Source organism: Eretmochelys imbricata, chromosome 9, assembly GCF_965152235.1.
Source record: "Eretmochelys imbricata isolate rEreImb1 chromosome 9, rEreImb1.hap1, whole genome shotgun sequence".
NCBI classification, from domain to species: Eukaryota; Metazoa; Chordata; order Testudines; family Cheloniidae; genus Eretmochelys; species Eretmochelys imbricata.
Window position 1 is genome coordinate 48833988 of NC_135580.1, and position 17798 is coordinate 48851785.

A 17798-nucleotide genomic window follows, 5' to 3' on the forward strand; every position below is an offset into this window, starting at 1 on the left:
CTGTAAGCTAACCACCCTCCCCTCCTCCCTTCGATCACCACTTGCAGAGGCAATAAAGTCATTGTTGCTTCACATTCATGCATTCTTTATTCATTCATCACACAAATAGGGGGATGACTACCAAGGTAGCCCAGGAGGGGTGGTGGAGGAGGGAAGGAAAATGCCACACAGCACTTTAGAAGTTTACAACTTTAAAATTTATTGAACGCCAGCCTTCTTTTTTTTTGGGCAGTCCTCTGTGGTGGAGTGGCTGGTTGGCCGGAAGCCCCCCCACCGCGTTCTTGGGCGTCTGGGTGTGGAGGCTATGGAACTTGGGGAGGAGGGTGGTTGGTTACACAGGGGCTGTAGTGGCAGTCTGTGCTCCAGCTGCCTTTGCTGCAGCTCTACCATACACTGGAGCATACTGGTTTGGTCCTCCAGCAGCCTCAGCATTGAATCCTGCCTCCTCTCATCACGCTGCCACCACATTTGAGCTTCAGCCCTGTCTTCAGCCTGCCACTTACTCTCTTCAGCCCACCACCTCTCCTCCCGGTCATTTTGTGCTTTCCTGCACTCTGACATTATTTGCCTCCACGCATTTGTCTGTGCTCTGTCAGTGTGGGAGGACAGCATGAGCTCTGAGAACATTTCATCTCGAGTGCGTTTTTTTTTCTTTCTAAGCTTCACTAGCCTCTGGGAAGGAGAAGATCCTGTGATCATTGAAACACATGCAGCTGGTGGAGGAAAAAAAAAGGGACAGCAGTATTTAAAAAGACACATTTTATAAAACAGTGGCTACACTCTTTCAGGGTAAACCTTGCTGTTAACATTACATACATAGCACATGTGCTTTTGTTACAAGGTCGCATTTTGCCTCCCCCCACCGCATGGCTACCCCCTCAACCCTCCCTGTGGCTAACAGCGGGGAACGTTTCTGTTTAGCCACAGGCAAACAGCCCAGCAGGAATGGGCTCCTCTGAGTGTCCCCTGAAGAAAAGCACTCTATTTCAACCAGGTGACCATGAATTATATCTCACTCTCCTGAGGATAACACAGAGAGATAAAGAACGGATGTTGTTTGAATGCCAGCAAACATACACTGCAATGCTTTGTTGTACAATGATTCCCGAGTACGTGTTACTGGCCTGAAGTGGTAAAGTGTCCTACCATGAAGGATGCAATAAGGCTGCCCTCCCCAGAAACCTTTTGCAAAGGCTTTGGGAGTACATCCAGGAGAGCTGCGAATGCCAGGGCAAAGTAATCCTTTCACATGCTTGCTTTTAAACCATGTATAGTGTATTAAAAGGTACGCTCACCGGAGGTCCCTTCTCCGCCTGCTGGGTCCAGGAGGCAGCCTTGGGTGGGTTCGGGGGGTACTGGCTCCAGGTCCAGGGTGAGAAACAGTTCCTGGCTGTCGGGAAAACCGGTTTCTCCGCTTGCTTGCTGTGAGCTATCTACAACCTCATCATCTTCTTCTTCCCAAAACCTGCTTCTGTATTGCCTCCATCTCCATTGAAGGAGTCAAACAACATGGCTGGGGTAGTGGTGGCTGAACCCCCTAAAATGGCATGCAGCTCATCACAGAAGCGGCATGTTTGGGGCTCTGACCCGGAGCGGCCATTCGCCTCTCTGGTTTTCTGGTAGGCTTGCCTCAGCTCCTTCAGTTTCACGCGGCACTGCTTCGGGTCCCTGTTATGGCCTCTGTCCTTCATGCCCTGGGAGATTTTGACAAAGGTTTTGGCATTTCGAAAACTGGAACGGAGTTCTGATAGCATGGATTCCTCTCCCCGTACAGCGATCAGATCCCGTACCTCCCGTTTGGTCCATGCTGGAGCTCTTTTGCGATTCTGGGACTCCATCATGGTCACATCTGCTGATGAGCTCTGCATGGTCACCTGCAGCTTGCCACGCTGGCCAAACAGGAAATGAGATTCAAAAGTTCGCGGTTCTTTTCCTGTCTACCTGGCCAGTGCATCTGAGTTGAGAGTGCTGTCCAGAGCGGTCACAATGGAGCACTCTGGGATAGCTCCCGGAGGCCAATACCGTCGAATTGTGTCCACAGTACCCCAAATTTGAGCCGGCAAGGCCGATTTAAGCGCTAATCCACTTGTCGGGGTGGAGTAAGGAAATCGATTTTAAGAGCCCTTTAAGTCGAAATAAAGGGCTTCATCATGTGGACGGGTGCAGGTTTACATCGATTTAATGCTGCTAAATTCGACTTAAAGTCCTAGTGTAGACCAGGGCTAAGATACTTTTGAAGCTATTTGTAGAACTATTACTTTGTTTTGTAGTTTTAAGCCAATCTTTTTCAAATTACTCTGCCCTGATGGTCACTAAACAAGTTAAGTAGCTGAGGTTGCCGAACTAGAAAATTTATATTTCATGTTAAAAATAGATAGCTGGATTTTTCACTTTGTGAAGGAGGAGAGAAGAGAGCAATTCAGGGAAGATACCCATCTCAAACAACCAGGTATCCTTTTGGGTGCCTGAGATATGGCAAGGGTCAGAGCAGACAGGGAGAGTTCATGAGTAGCCCAGACAAAGCCAGAAAATCTGCAAGGTTTAAACCTGTTGGTTTATTTGCTAGTTTCTTGTCAACCAGAATAATGCAAACTAGGAAAGTAATTGGCTACATTCTCTTTGTGCTCCTTAACAGTTGGTAAACTCCAAACAGTATAAAAATCAAATAGCTCTTGTGTCTCTAGAGCTTCCTGTCTTGGCAAATCTTTCTCTCCCTTATGAGAATAGCCCCTTCTGAGGTTCTGAATCTGTGGCCTAGTCTACACTAGCAATATAAGTCAATCTAAGTTACATAACTAAGTTGACATAATTTATGTTGACTTAACGCTATGTTGACAGGAGATGCTTTCCTGTTGACATAGCTTCTGTCTCTGATTAAAGTGGATTAATTAAGTGGACAGGAGACTGCTCTCCTGTCGACTTATTGCGTCTTCACTAGATCTGTTAAATTGATGACTGCTGCTGCGATGGTTGCAGCGGGCAATTTAGTCCATAGTGTAGACAAGGCATGTGTGCTTGATTACACCAGACTGCTTCAGCTGAACGAGACCCGTGTGTGTCGTGTCTTTCCCCCCTGTGTTGCCGCTGTTATCTACTCCAGTTTCCTCTGACTTCAGCTCAAGCTCTCTCTCTTTGTACCGCAGTCCTCCCTTTTTATCTCTAGGAACTTTAGAATATTCTGTTTAATAGAAACTGTTAAAACTTTAAATTCTGCCCTGGAGTCTCCGTGCATAATTTGGTTATTAGGTCATATTTCAGGGAATCTTTAGCATTGCCAGTAATAGTTTCATTCCTGTTTCCTAGACAAACATTGAAGGACAGCTGCCAAAAGCAACAAAATTTTTGGCTCTGGATAAATGTCTGCCACACAGAGACTTCTTGCAGGTAAGACCACTGTAAGTGGTCATCTACTACCATTTAGTACTTTATATATCTGGGCTAGGGAGTGCACAGTTCAGCAGGAGGCTGAAGAATGATTCTTCCATCCCCGGAGAATTAAATCTCTCAGTTGCTGCTCATGTATGGGATGAGGACTTAATGGGTAATGGAAAATTAAGAGGATCCTTTCTTGGGCTGCACAGAGGTATAGGGGGTCATAAGAATCCCTCCATATGCCCTTATACAAACTGCCAGGACTTCGTAGCAGGATACAGGAATGAGGGGCACTTTGTATTTGCTTATTACTACTATAGAGCATGAGGGTGGGGAATATGTGGCGCTTTTGCTCTGCCCCCTCAACGTGCTGACCAGTGGAGCGTGTGTAGTGGTAACTTGCTGCTGGTATAGATCAGAATTAAATTACTTCTCTCCCCCCACCCCCTTCTTGAAGCACGTGCGGGTTGTGGAGGGAATTGTGATGTGTTAAGTCACAATACCTCTTTCCTTGGAAGGTGCAACAATGCACCACACCTCACTATGGGCTGTGTCCTGGTGCCACTGTCTAGCCACATGTATTCTTCTGTCTTTGGAGGCTGTAACTAAGTAACTGAAGGCCCCTGTGAAATGCCTGAAACGTAAGCCTAAGGAAAATAAAAACAAAAAAAGATAAGATTCCCCCCCCCCCATTTGAGGAAAGTGAACTTACTGAGTCTGTCCTGGTGAGGAAGACCCCCTAGACTGGCTTTTTTTCTTCCTTATTTCATGATACTGTGATCAAGAGATTGTGGGATGAGAATCTGACCAGGGTGGGGTGGAAAAGTAGCTGGTGATCCAATGCACAACCCCTTAAGGACAATTATTTGGTATGAAACTCCAGAGAAATCCTAAAAGACAATCCAATCCAGACAGCTTGTTGAATTCAATATCTCACAGTACCCAAAAGAGGACTTTTTCCTAATACGTACAGTAGACTTTTTTAGAATTTATATTGCTCTAGGGCCTAAAGGCCCTACCTGGCATTGGGGCTTCATTGCGCTGGGCACTGTATACACGGAAAAGAAAATGGTTCCTGCCCCAAAATACAAGACAAACTAATACAGACAATCAACAAAATTAAGCTCGCCAGAAGTACAGTACAATTTCTTCCCAGTTTCTCTTTCACATAAGAACCGCCTCTTCACTGCCAGTCAAACTTCCTCAGTCCCTGCTCAGCCAGAGTATTCTCCTCCATCTCATGCTGCCCCATTGGAAAACTTAGCCCCATTCTGGGAAAGACACACAAACTAAAAACCGACCCAAGCTGCCAAATGTCTGAAAGTGGTGGATCTCAGTCACTTCCTGAACTTACAGTGGGGGCTGAATCCCATGCTTGTTTTTAGCGGTGGTGGAAAGTGGCTTACCTGACCCAGGCCTGCTGCACCCACGGCCCTGAATCTGCCACTGGTTCTTGGACTTGTCCCCTTCCTTCAGCGGGGTGAGATGCTTTAATTAAGAGGATACAGTTATTCCATCTTTGGCAGCAGCTTCAGCAGTTGCTATGCAAACGCTGTTACATCAACCTGTTTTACTGGGTAATAGCAGCAAGAACTGGGCTAATGATTGAGGTATGTCAGGGACAGGAGAATTAAGTTGGTACTGAAGGAAGTGTTCCCTGGTAGATGCATCACCAGACACTTTGCATTAGAAGTAATAGATTAATTCTTTTCACCGGACTGACCACTTAAAGACTTGGCTTCGTACAAACAGGGCCAAGTGGGTTTTCAGCTGTCTGCAAGAGTGCCTTTTTGTAGTTTGGACTTTTGGATTTGACTAAAACCAGAGACATAGTCTGGTTCAGAGATGGGAGGTAGAACACTGGGGTTCCTGGCTATTAGTCCACTAGATCATTCCGTCTCTCCAGCTAGTGAGCTTTACCTTTTGTGGCAAGAGGCCATACAGAGACTGCTCAGTACAGTAGCTGACTCAAATCAGGCCACGTACTAGGAGGAAACTTATGGTGGCCTTATTCCCATCAATGTCAATTAGGGTGGCACTGCTTTACAACCAAAAATCAAGACCATTGCCCACAGTCAATCCTATAGGTAACTGTAAGGAAGACTATTAATGACTAGTACTAGTATAGAGAAAAATCAGTGACTAATACAACACTAGTGATCAGTTCTGTGTTTTCAAGGCTATCTTCAAAAGGCCCAGGATCTCTTTCAGAATCCTATAAAACAGGGGATGTTCCTTACCCTAAGATCCTCTTCTTGGGCTGAAAGAGAAAAGCAGGTCTGATCATATTTTGCCAAACATTATAGGTTGGATGGTTCTATAAATGCAGTTCTTGGGAAATGTAGCAGCTGTTCCTTCCCTGCTGCCTTCCTTTTTTTGAGGGAAGGGTTAAACAAACCAGTTTGGGATTGGTGGAAATGAATGGACCAAAAAGTAACTTCTGCTTGTTAGTCTGTATCTCAGATGCACCCACCTGGGCAGATTCTTGAATATTTTGCTCACAAACTGTTTTCAGCTTTTAACTTTAAAAATAAAGTCAAGCACTCAAAAGCTAGGAAATGCTAGAATTCATGTTGCCTATGCAGCCTTAATTCAGCCTCCTTGTGCATATGCATTATGATAGTCTCTAATTACATGATCACATACTACTTTTTTCACAGAACCCCTGCCTTATTCAGTGGGCAGGTATACTGAACTTTTAATTAAGAACTGATTGCCTGAAGATAATGCTTAAATATAGAATGATGTCCTCCTGTCAGGTTGAATGAAATGCCTCATTTGTCAATATTGTTTTTCTAAGGTAATAGATATAGACCATGACCCCAACGCATCTGATTCTCTGGAATATGACATTGAATGGCTTGCTGTTCTCAAGGCTACTAACAATCTTATTAATGTGACTTCAAACGCATGGAACATGCCTGAAAACAATGGCCTCCATGCAAAGTAAGTAAAATTAGTATTGGGTTTAAACTTTCTTTGTGTTGAAAATATGTGTATACTTTTGAAAAGAGAGATTTGGGATATTAGAGATAGGATAGGTGAGGTAATATCTTTTAACTGCGGGGGCTGGTCAGGGTGTACAGCTGCAGTGCATACCCATAGTGTAGCATTCTCATCCTGCAGCCAGGCCCCCATCTCTTGTACCATCTAGTTATCTGTGGCATGCTAAGCCAGATGGGCCCACAGAGCCACATTTTCATCATGGAGCTGGGTCGATTGCGTGTGCAGAACTTGGTTCTCTGTTGCGAGCTATGATGCTTGGGCTCGAAGCATGGGGTGGTTTTCCTGGGAATGGTCAACCCATTCAGCCATCTCAAATACCCTCTAGGGCATGCCAGGCAGGGACTGGCCCGCTGCCTTCATGTTCCCCTAGGGTAGGCCTCCACCATGGGGGAGGGTGGTCCAGACAGACTGTCAAGATCCCAACAAGGGCAGTTGGGACCATAGGTCCAAGAAGAGGCAAACCTGAGGTTGGGGATCATGGAGGAGTTGATAGGTTCCAGGCCAGGGTCAATACCAAGGGTCAGGTCCTGAGTTAGGAGGCAAAGTCCAAATCAAGCCAAAGATGAAGCCTGGATTTCAGGAGCAGAAATGGTCATGGCAGCTACAAGAGATCTATGCTGTTGTACCTGGATAACTGGCTGTGTCTGAAGAGGTCTGTGTGTGCTTGTAGAGGCGTAGGTTGGTGATTAAACAAGAGACGTTGATCCTAAAGAGCAAATGTACTTGGAAAGTGGAGTTGATTACATCAGATGTTCAGTAATCCTGCAAGATGTCTAAGTCTCACTGAGAGCAAAATCTTTTCTTGACATTTTCTTAGCTGGATTTATTCTGGACTTGCCAGCATGGGAAGCTTTGACAATGGATGCTGGCATATACATAATCCTTCAGTTACATATCTGGCACATTTAGCAGGTTTATGCTACCTCCCCACTGAGCCAATTTTAGAAGAGCCTACAAATGAAAAATAGCTGTACCTTGTACTCAAACAAAACCAGCTTATTTGTTCTCAAGCTTTCAGAAAAAATCTGGTCTTGGGCAAAGACCAAGCATGGATAATTTCAGCCCCAAAAGGTAGAAGTTGGATCAGTTTTAAGCAACTGAAAAGAGACCTTAAGGTTGCAGAAGCATATCCATTCTAAATGTCATGTCATTATGTGTTCAATTTTGTCTACCACATTTTGATATGAATACAGGTTTAATAAGATACATTAAATTGCTTTATAAAGTTACGAAATGTGTATTGCCTAATGAATATAGTTTGTGCAGATACAGACTTCAAGGACGAAACCATGTTTGCAACCCGAGGAAGACCCTTTTAAATTACTATAAAAGAGAAGATGGCTAATGCACTCTGGGTCAAGTTCATCCCTATACCGAGAGGCCCAGCACAAAGTTATTCCATCTAAACCCTACTTAAGTTTTAAATGATTCTTGCCTTGTGCTGACTTTATTCCCAAGAGTAAGTTTCATCCAGAGCTTTAGCTCCTTGTTCCTATATGTTACAGTAGATGAGTAAATCAGAATCATACCCATCTGAACTGCTCAACTGTAGGAAATATTTCATATTCCCTCTGGGGAAGGTGTTGTTGAAGTGTGTTTTCTGCTTGTCATTTGTTTTGCTGTTCTGATAGCAAGATTTGAGTGATTGAGGAACTTCTGCAATCAGGCAACTTCATACAGTAGAACCTCACTATAGCAAACCTTGGGCTATAGCAGTGTATCTCAAACTGGGGTCCATGAGGGAACACCAGGGGGTCTGTGGGGTCCTGCTGATTGACTCCTTCCCCTCCCTCCCGGTGCCTTCTGCACGCTGTTTGTGCAGGAGGTGCTGGGAGGGAGGGGAAGGAGCAGGGATGGGGCACTCTTGAGGGAGGGAGTGGAAAGAGGTGGGGCCTTGGGGGAGGGAGTGGAATGGGGCCTGGGGCTGATTGGGGGGCTTGGGGTCTGTGGCAAAAATTTAAATCAAAATGGGGGTTCTCGGATTACTAAAGTTTGAGAACCGCTGGGCTATAGTGAACATGGTCTCTGAATCCTTCCCCTGGCCCCTGGGCCACAAAGGAGGAGGGCTGAATGTGTCCCCCCGATCCCGGGGCTGGAGGAGCTATTCCCCTTTCCTGATATAAAGAACCCCTGGCTACACCTAACAAATGGCTTGGATCCCCAGGTGTTCATTATAGCGAGGGTGTACTGTATATGCAAGTATGGTCTCATTTCATGAAAATAGATGACATCTTTTATATATTTAGTCCTTTCTCCCCTCTTTCAGACACCTCTTTAAAACCCACCTCTTCAACCACTTCTTACCCTCTTACTGGACATCTTAGTCCTTCTTTTCTTGATCTGTTTAAATATCTTTGTATGTGTCTTGTTTTAGATTGTAAGCTTCCTGTAGCTGGAAATGTGTTTAATCAGTTTGCAAAGCACCATGTAAATTTTGATATGGAGAAATTTTGCTTACTTGTAATCGCCTCGTCTTTCTTCACCAGGTCAGATGTTTGGGTTATAATTCCCCCCAAGGAGCAGATTGAGCCAGAACATTAAGGCTTTGGATTTCATATCCCAGAAGGCACTAGGTGTTTCTTAGTTTTCAGTTGAATACAGTTAAAGCAGTACCAAGCAAAGACCGTCAACTGACAGTATTCAACAGCTGTTACCTGATACATTTAGCAGTAGCAATTTGAACATACTGCAAAAAGCTTCAACTGAGTTGCTGGTGCAATGTGCATCCAAATCTTCAGGGAGCCTTAAAATGAAAAATGTTAAAAAGTTGAAACTTTCTTTACTAAGTCCAGATGTTGAGACCACCCAAAGCAGTTATTTAGTATAGGAGGGATCATCACTTGACTACTGCCTCCCCCACCCTTCTCTAGAGCCTGCAAACCCTGAACCTGTTCTATAATCTTTTGCAAAAGTGCAAGCAGAAGACAGCCATTCAAATATCCATTAAAAAGGATTCACTACCCTGCCTGCCTGCCACACACGTGTGTCCCTCCCTCCCTCCCCCCACTGTAGAGGGAGAAAAGGAGTACTTGTGGCACCTTAGAGACTAACCAATTTATTTTAGCATGAGCTTTCGTGAGCTACAGCTCACTTATCGAGAGTAAACGTTAACTTTCCTGCTGCAATAGTAAGTCTCTGATCAGTGTCCTAATCCAGCTATAGACTGTAGCTCTGGAGGCCACTTTATCTTTAAACCTTCCTAAACAATAGATCTTATTGTACTGTGGACATCTAGGTGATGTAACCTTCCCTCTTTAGGAATTTTGGGGTCAAATGAGGCAAGGGTGATTTTCCTGGTGGAAGATGGATTTGTTGGGCCTATATTCTGGCAAGAGATCCAAGCATGACCTTTACCTTGCAATGTCATACATTAACTTGAAACTTTCCTACTCTTACACAGCACGCTACTATTAGAAACTGGACTCAAAAATAGAAGTTGCAGGATCACAAATTGAGTAAGTCAGTAATGCAATGCAGGTGCAAAAAAGGCAAAGATCACCCTGGGATATAGTAACAGGAGTTTCATGTGTAAGACTTGGGAAGTAATTGTTCTGCTCTCCTCTGCACTGCTGAGCCCTCAGCTGGAGTACTGTGTCCAGCTTTGGGCACCACACTTTAGGAAAAATGTGGACAAATTGGAGAGAGTCCAGAGGAGAGAAACAAAAATGATAAAAGTTTTAGAAAATATGATCTAAGGAAAGGTTTTTTAAAAAAATCGGGACATCTTTAGTCTTGAAAGAACACTACTGACAGGGAAACCTGGTAAGTCATGAAATGTGTTAAGTGCTGCTATAAAGAGCATGATGAACCGTTCTCCATGTTTGCTGAAGTAGAAGAAGTAATTGGCTAATGCTGGATCAAGAGAGATTTAGGTTAGGTATTGGGAAAAACTTTGAGGATAGTTAAGCTCTGAAATAGGGAGGTTGTGGAATCCCCATTCTTGGAGGTTTTTAAGAACAGGTCGGACAAACACCTGTCAGGGAGGGTCAGGATCAAATATACCCAATCTCAGTATGGGTGGCTGAACTAGATGATCTCTCAAGGTCCCTTCTGTGACGGGATCCCCGGGGTGCAGCCTGGGACTGTGGAACCGCTGTGCCCCCTTAACTCTGTCCAGCCTGGGCTGTCTCTCACAATGCCTTGCTAGTGACAAGCAGCAAGCCTCTCCAGGCGCTGTCATCACTCGGCACTACAGCATGTGGAGCTCCACACCCAGCTAGATTGCATGAATGCTCCCAGAGACACTCATGAATCACACAGAGAAAGGCACCAGCCAAATCCTCCCAGCCTTGTACCTCAGGAATATACTATCTTGCACTGCTCAAGATGAACACTGCAAATTTATTAATTGGTTTACCACTTCATCAATGGAAAGTTGATATACACCAGCCTGAGCAAACACCCTTACCAAATGCTTCTGACAAACTCACTGGTAAAGATAAAAAGTTAAACAAATTTATTGACTACAAAAGATAGATTTTAAGTGATAGGCAAAAAGTCAGTTAGTTACCAAAATAAAATATAAGCACGCAGTCTAAATTCTCAACCCTATTAGACTGGGCAACATCTAGATTAAGCAGTTTTTCTCACCCCATTGGATATTGCAGTTCTTAATATACAGGGTTGTCCCTTATACCTGGGCCAGTCCCCTCTGTTGGCGTCTTTGGTCTTCTGAGTGTTGTTTGTAGCAGAGGTGGGGGAAAGGCCCAGCATGTGGCCACTGTGTTCTGTTTTATACCCTCAGTCCATGTGCTTGGAGAACACAAGTCCAGGCATGTCTGGTGGACATTGCTGAGTCTTCAGGCAACGTTGAGCAATTCCTCTGGCATGGCCTTGTGCAAGTGAGTCATTGAATTGTAACGCCTCTGCTGGACAATGGCTGGTGATGGGAACCACCCACCGGGCATTGGTTACCTCCCTTGTCATTGTCTCTGGGGAGCTAGTATCTGAGTGCTTCCCAAACCCACAGCATATTTAAGTGACAACCATACAACATATTCTCATAACTTCATATGCATTAATGATGTACACATTTAGATAGAAAAATGACTTTCAGCAGGTCATAACCTTTCCTGTGATACCTCACATGGCCTTCTTTATATGCAAGATCACAATTGTATATAAATGAGGGATGGAGGATTACAGGGTGCTCCACCAAGGTATAGAATGTCACACCTTCCAGCCATACATTTGTGATTCTGTAAGATCTTTCCTAGAAATTTCCTAATAGGTCATAAAACCATTCCCAGTACCAGGTTCAAGTCCCATGTAAGAAGATGAGACTGAATCTCAGATTGTCTACGGCTTTCAAGAACCAGGCTGCATATTAGGATTCTACCTAATGAGCTGCTAAACACTACAGTATTGCTGCCTTAACTCCCATGAGACTGATATTCAGGCCCAAGATTTGATCAGCTTGCAGGAGCTCTAGGATGACTGCCACTGTGGTTTGATTAATCTGTTTTCATTTGCTAGAGTGAGGAGTTAAGAACCATATTCTTAATGAGTGTGCCCTGTTTTGTCATAAAACCGTTCACTGATGTGCCCACATTTCACTGGCACTGCATGTGTGCATACATATGTTGAGTGGAAACTTCCATTCCTCAGACAGACCATCAGTATTTGTGTTAATTTTGCATATGCCTGCATAAGAGAGCTGAGCTTTTGGTTTAAAGAATAAATCCTCCATTCAGAATAACTGAAGAACGGGAGTCCTGTTTAAAACATCTATTTGGGTTAGTTTACCATAAATTAATCGATCCACAGTAGTAATTATATTTTAGTCAGCCATAATATTTGGATGGGCATTCTGGCTTTTCCAGTATAAAGCAATTGTGCCTCATTGTTAACAGGTTAGAAATAATTTATCTTCCTATAATGGCATCTCATATCAACTGGGGCTTGCAGTTAAAAAGGCAGCAGGGTTTCAGGGAAGCTGAATCTGTAGTCCTTATGTGGCTATTTCTAGCCTAAAATGTAGATAATAGTTCAGTCAAATGTAAAAGTTCCAATATTCACATCAGTTTGAATGACCGTTCCAAATATTTTAGGTAATCTTAAATTCTTATGCACATCAAGGAAGACTTTGCTTCTGTATATGGTATTTGTGAGATCAGTACTGGACTCCATAATCTTAAAAGGATGATGATGATGATGAAGAATTAGAGAGGGTGCAGAGAAGAGACACAAAAATAGTTTGAGGGATGGAGAAAATGCCTTACAGTGATACTCAAAGAGCTCAATCTCTTTTATCAAAAAGAAGATATAATGTGTATAAAGAGAACCTCTTCAAATAGGAACAGGAAGAGAGATATCTTGGCTAATTGAGCTCAATAGAATCTGACCTTGTTTTTTATTCCTGTAGGTGGGATTACAGTGCAACAGAAGGAGCCCTCAAAGAGATATTGGAAGAGCTGAGCCATAACCTCAAAATTCCTTGCAATTTCAGTGTGACAGCTGCTTGCTATGACCCCAACAAACCGCAGAAAAATATGGAACCAGTTCATATAATCAGTCCGCAGACCACTGAGTTTTGTGCCCAGTTTGGTCTCACCGATATTAATGACAGGATTCAGCAAGTGAAAGAAGAGCGCTCAGTTCGGGGAGAATATGAGGAGGAGGAGGAAATGGACAGTACTGAGTCAGTGGAGGAGCCCAGTGAATATTATACAGATAATTCTGGGCTGTCTTTTTCTATTAACCCAGATGAAATAATGCTGGATGAAGAGGGTGGTGATGAAGATCAAAGTACTTGTTCTGTGGATCCTTCACCTGATCATCCTCCTGACTTTTCAGCAAGTTTTTCTGACACCAGGATCATGCCAGATTCCATGATGGTATCCTCTGATGATGCTATGGACTCCACCAATGAAGACGTGGAGAAATCTGGTGTGAGTGAGCAGACTGAAGAGAAGAGCTTAAATGAAAGAGCTTTAAAGCGGATTGGTAAAAATGAGAACGGAAACAGTGCCATGAAGAAAATTAAAAGACGGAATCAGGCTATCTATGCCACAGAGGATGAAGATAAAGTATAATGAAAATGCATTAATATCCCAGAGGTTTTATTAACTGCTGTAACTAGCTACCTTTTTTGGTGTGTTGGGGCAATGGTGAGAGCTTTTAAAATTCAGCATTTGAAGTGATAAGTACCACTTTATGCTACATACTACAGTATGCAACAAAACTTCTAATGGAGCAGAATACCTGTTTAGTAGTAGTCTTCTTGCTCAGTCCTTTTCAACTAAGTGTGTTGTAGAAAGATTTCAAGTTTGTGTATAATCAGTTGGTTTTGCTTCAGCTTTTGATAATTCATTTTATTTACATTCTGCTTTGCCTCCATACAATATCTGTAATTCTTAGTTAACCAAAGGAGAATTTCTTTAAATTGAAGTTAGTTTTGGAGGGAGAGGATCTTTGCATTGCCTTTAATGCTTTCTTGCAGCTAAAGATAAAACTTAGTACAGAATAGTTAATGCAATAATTCTCTGCAGTGTGGTTAAAAGCAGTACTCCCAAGATAAAAAGAGCAGTAAGAGAAGATGATCATGATTTTTATTTCTCTGGAGTTAACTGTTTCTGTAGTGGAAAATCTTGGCAGTTGGTGTCTTTAAAAATATGAATATGTATTATATGCATTGTCTAATACTGGTTTTTAAATTTTAGTTCTGATATATACAGAAAAATCTCACATTGTAAACATAAATTATGACTGAGGTGGTTACACTAAACTGTTGAAGGCGAGTGCATTTGTTTTCAATATCAATTATCATGAACTCCCAAAAGTTCAGAACAGTATTTCAAAATTAAAATACTAATGGAAGCTAAAATTATCTAGCAATAACCTCATAGATGTTTGTATCTGAATTACTTCCTCAAATAACTCTGAATTTGAATCTCCTGACTTTATGGGTAAGCTGTTGTGTTTGGTGCTTTCAGGGGAGAGGGCTGAAAGTTTATACACTTACAATAGGTAGTGATGCATGTAGTAAATGTTACCTAACATATTCCATTAAGATCCTGTTTGCAGTTGCTTATAACTTTGTCAAACTCTAACTATTTGGGCTAAAATTTTTCATGCCAGCTCTCTTACTTGGAAACTTTAAGCAAAAAAACTATTTCCTAATCTCAGAATGAGATAGATGAAAGAACTAGCATGTTTCTTCTAGAGAAGAGAAGGCTGAGGGACAGTCTTCAGATACGTAAGAGGTTGTCGAAGAGGATAGTGATCTTTTGTTCTCTCATGTCTACTCAGGGTGGGACAAGAAATAATTGGCTTAGTTTGCAACAAGGGAGTTTCAGGTTAGTTAGAACTTCTTTTTCTAATATCTAAGGATAGTTAAGTACAGGAACAGGTTACTTAAGGAGGCTGTGGAATTGCTGTCACTGGAGGCTTTTAAGAACAGTTCAGACAAACACCTGTCAGGGATGACCTACGTTTTACTTGGTCATGCCTCAGTGCAAGGGGGATGGGCTAGATGTCTCAATATCTCTTCTAGCCCTATATTTGTGGGTGTTTTTTTGCACATTAAATTTAATTGTTTTGTTGAAGCTCTCGTGCCTCCATCATTTGGTGCTAAAACTTGAGGGGGTTACCTTACTGTTAGCGATATGCCTTTCACTGAAAATTTGTCAGAGTTATGAACCTGTGAAAACTGTTGCTTGCACATACTCAAATTTCTTAGTTTGGCAGCTAAGCTCTCCAAGGATTCAGTTTACACTGAGCTCCATCCCAGTGCAGCAGGGGTGAGAAGGACTTCCCCTGCCACTGCTGTCACTGCAGGGGTCGCTCCGCTGCCAGGTAGTAGATATGAGAGCAGGGAGAATGTCTCTTTTGTGTGCAGTGCTCTGCCTTCTAGGGCCCAGACTCTATTGGAGGAGTAGTCGTCTGGTTAGAATGCAGACAGATGAGGAAGTGGGCCTGAGCAGAGTAGTAAGCAGGGAGACTGGGATGTGGAGCCAGGGGAGGGCGTAGGACTGGGATATGGTGTGGAGGAGACTAGGAGTAGGACAAAGAGAGGTTCACGGGACATCCTGTAAAAGAGTCTTAATTACTGTACATGCCTGCTTCAGAATCTGAATGTTAAGGTTGCAAAATCAAGGATTCTCAAAAGCTGGACCTGAAACCTAAGCTAGGCCCCTTTGTTCATATGCATTATCATAATCTTGCATGTTTTTTTTTCCATAAGACCCATCCCTCTTTCAGGGCACAGAATGGATGATGCTTTGTGAGCAGACATATACACACTCATCATTCAATGTGTGTGGCCCTATTGCCTTATTTACTGCACACCATTCAACCTTTACTCTCAATACAGTATTTCTTATGGGCAGTCATTGCTGTAGCATACGAGTGCTTCACAAGTGAAGGTAGCCTGTCTCATGGATGGTGGTGCAATCTCTGCAAAGCAGTAAAATGACTAGGTGGTAGTCAGTTTCAAGGTTGCTGTGCTGATTTTATAGGATCAAATTCACTATCAATTTTGTGTGCATGGCTCCAATGTGACTTTACTGGTGCACAGTACCGACAGGTACAAGTGTGCATCATCCACCTAAAACATGGTCAGGCCAAGCAAAAACTCCAGATATCATGGAATGGTCCAAGCCTTGAGCACTAGGTACATCCAGTGTACCTTTGGGTCACATAGACCAACCGTTGATTTTCAGAGAACACCTCAAGAAGCTGAAAAAGGAAGTGAAGTCCTGGAATTCTGACCAAAAAATGGCCAATATACAATGGGGAGCTGACCCCAAAACACTGAGCAACCAGTATTGCTCTGTGCTAATCAACTGTGGAGTATAATGTTATGTCTTAGAGTGTTTCTCCTTTTAATATATGCTCTGTGGACTCTAGTGTTTCTACATAGTTTTTCTGGAACTCTGTATCAGAGGTTTGCTAAAGTTCTTAGCTTATGTCCAACACAAGGAATGTTTAAACCAATAAGCCACTACCCTTTTAAGTCCTTTGTCATGTGCTAATACTGCCTCCATTCCTAAGCACTAGCATGCATATCTAATATAAAGGGGTTGTGAATTGCAGGTAGGTTGAGAGTAAATGGGTCACAAGTGTCATTTACCCTGAAAGCCAAATCACTACAAAAGGTCAGCCCTTCCCCCAGCTCTCCTGCTGGTAATAGCTCACCTTAAGTGATCACTCTTGTTACAGTGTGTATGAGTAACACCAATTGTTTCATGTTCTCTATGTATATAAATCTCCCCACTGTATTTTCCACTGAATGCATCTGATGAAGTGAGCTGTAGCTCACAAAAGCTTATGCTCAAATAAATTTGTTAGTCTCTAAGGTGCCACAAGTACTCCTTCACTATGGTGATGGTTTCACTTTTCACCTAAGCTATGCAATGGTTTTAAGTTCTATTGCCAAACCCATTAATGAACCTGTACTATGAGCAGAGCCTTACCAAACTCTGCACATCTGCAAGTATCTGGGGCATCAGATTAATTTTCTTATTGTCCGTGGAAATACCTGATGTGTTCCCTAAGACAGGCTGCTATTTTTTGAATCTGCTTGTATTTCTTTGGTTTCAGTTTCAGATTGGCACACAAACTTATCACAGACCATTTGTAACTGCATCATTTCCTGCTCAAAAGTGTTAGAACTCACCAGGATATCTTCTGGCTATTACAGATAGGCTGAGAGTGCCATTCCATGGAATGCTCTTTACATAAGACTCCCAAAGCTAGTAAGGGAATTACACAAGCCCACAGCCATTATCCTGCAGTAAAAGTGGTCTTTTCCCTGTCATTTGAATCTCTTTCTCTTGCCAAGATCCAGTGTAGAAAACCAGAATGAACGTGTTCTAGTGTCAAGGATATTTTCTAATTGTGTTAATGGATAAGAATCCTTTACATTAACTTAATGTAGTTTTCTATAGTACACAGAATCTAATACTATATTTTTATTTTTTGCTCAAACTATGCATCTGTCCCCCCACTCACCTCCTTGTGGTCCCTCTCCTTCCATCCCCACCCCACCTCCCTGCCCTCCATCCTTACCCAACTGTGCTCACTCACCTCCCTGCACTCCCTTTCCTTCCAGTCCACCCCCATCTCCCTGTACCCCTTCCCTCCTCCCACTCCTCTCCCTGCGCTCCCTCCCCCTCCATCCTCACCACACTGCTCACTCCCCTCTGTAGGTTCCCTTTCTCCTCCTACTCTCCTCCCTGCGCTCCCTCCTCCCCACCGCGCTCCCCTCCCAACATACCTGCGCTCCCTCCTCCCTAGTGCTCCCATTTCCCCTCCCTGCGCTCCCCCGCCCGCCAGATATCAGAGGGGTAGTCCTGTTAGTCTGTATCCACAAAAACAAGGAGTCGGGTGGTACCTCAAAGACCTCTGCGGTGCTGCCGGCACATGCACACTGTAACCCCCCCGCCGCAGGAGGAAATATTCCGGCCGGCCCCCCCGCG

At 43.4% G+C, this 17798-nt stretch overlaps 1 protein-coding gene and 1 long non-coding RNA gene across 2 annotated transcripts in view; one reads left to right on the forward strand and one right to left on the reverse strand.

The window, feature by feature from the left end:
• The window catches only part of DBR1 (debranching RNA lariats 1), a 28486-nt gene extending 14264 nt beyond the window's left edge, over positions 1-14222 (forward strand). The window contains exons 6-8 of the mRNA XM_077825995.1: positions 3304-3384; positions 6173-6318; positions 12743-14222. Of these exons, the coding sequence (XP_077682121.1) occupies positions 3304-3384; positions 6173-6318; positions 12743-13412 (897 nt within the window). The 3' untranslated portion in view covers positions 13413-14222. The remainder of the gene's footprint in view (positions 1-3303; positions 3385-6172; positions 6319-12742) is intronic.
• On the reverse strand, positions 185-17784 carry LOC144269926 (uncharacterized). The gene is made up of 3 exons (XR_013347077.1): positions 17714-17784; positions 8837-9121; positions 185-713 (listed from the first exon to the last, which is right to left on the reverse strand). It is a non-coding gene; the product is annotated as an uncharacterized LOC144269926 (long non-coding RNA).
• Positions 17785-17798: the final 14 nt, after the last annotated feature.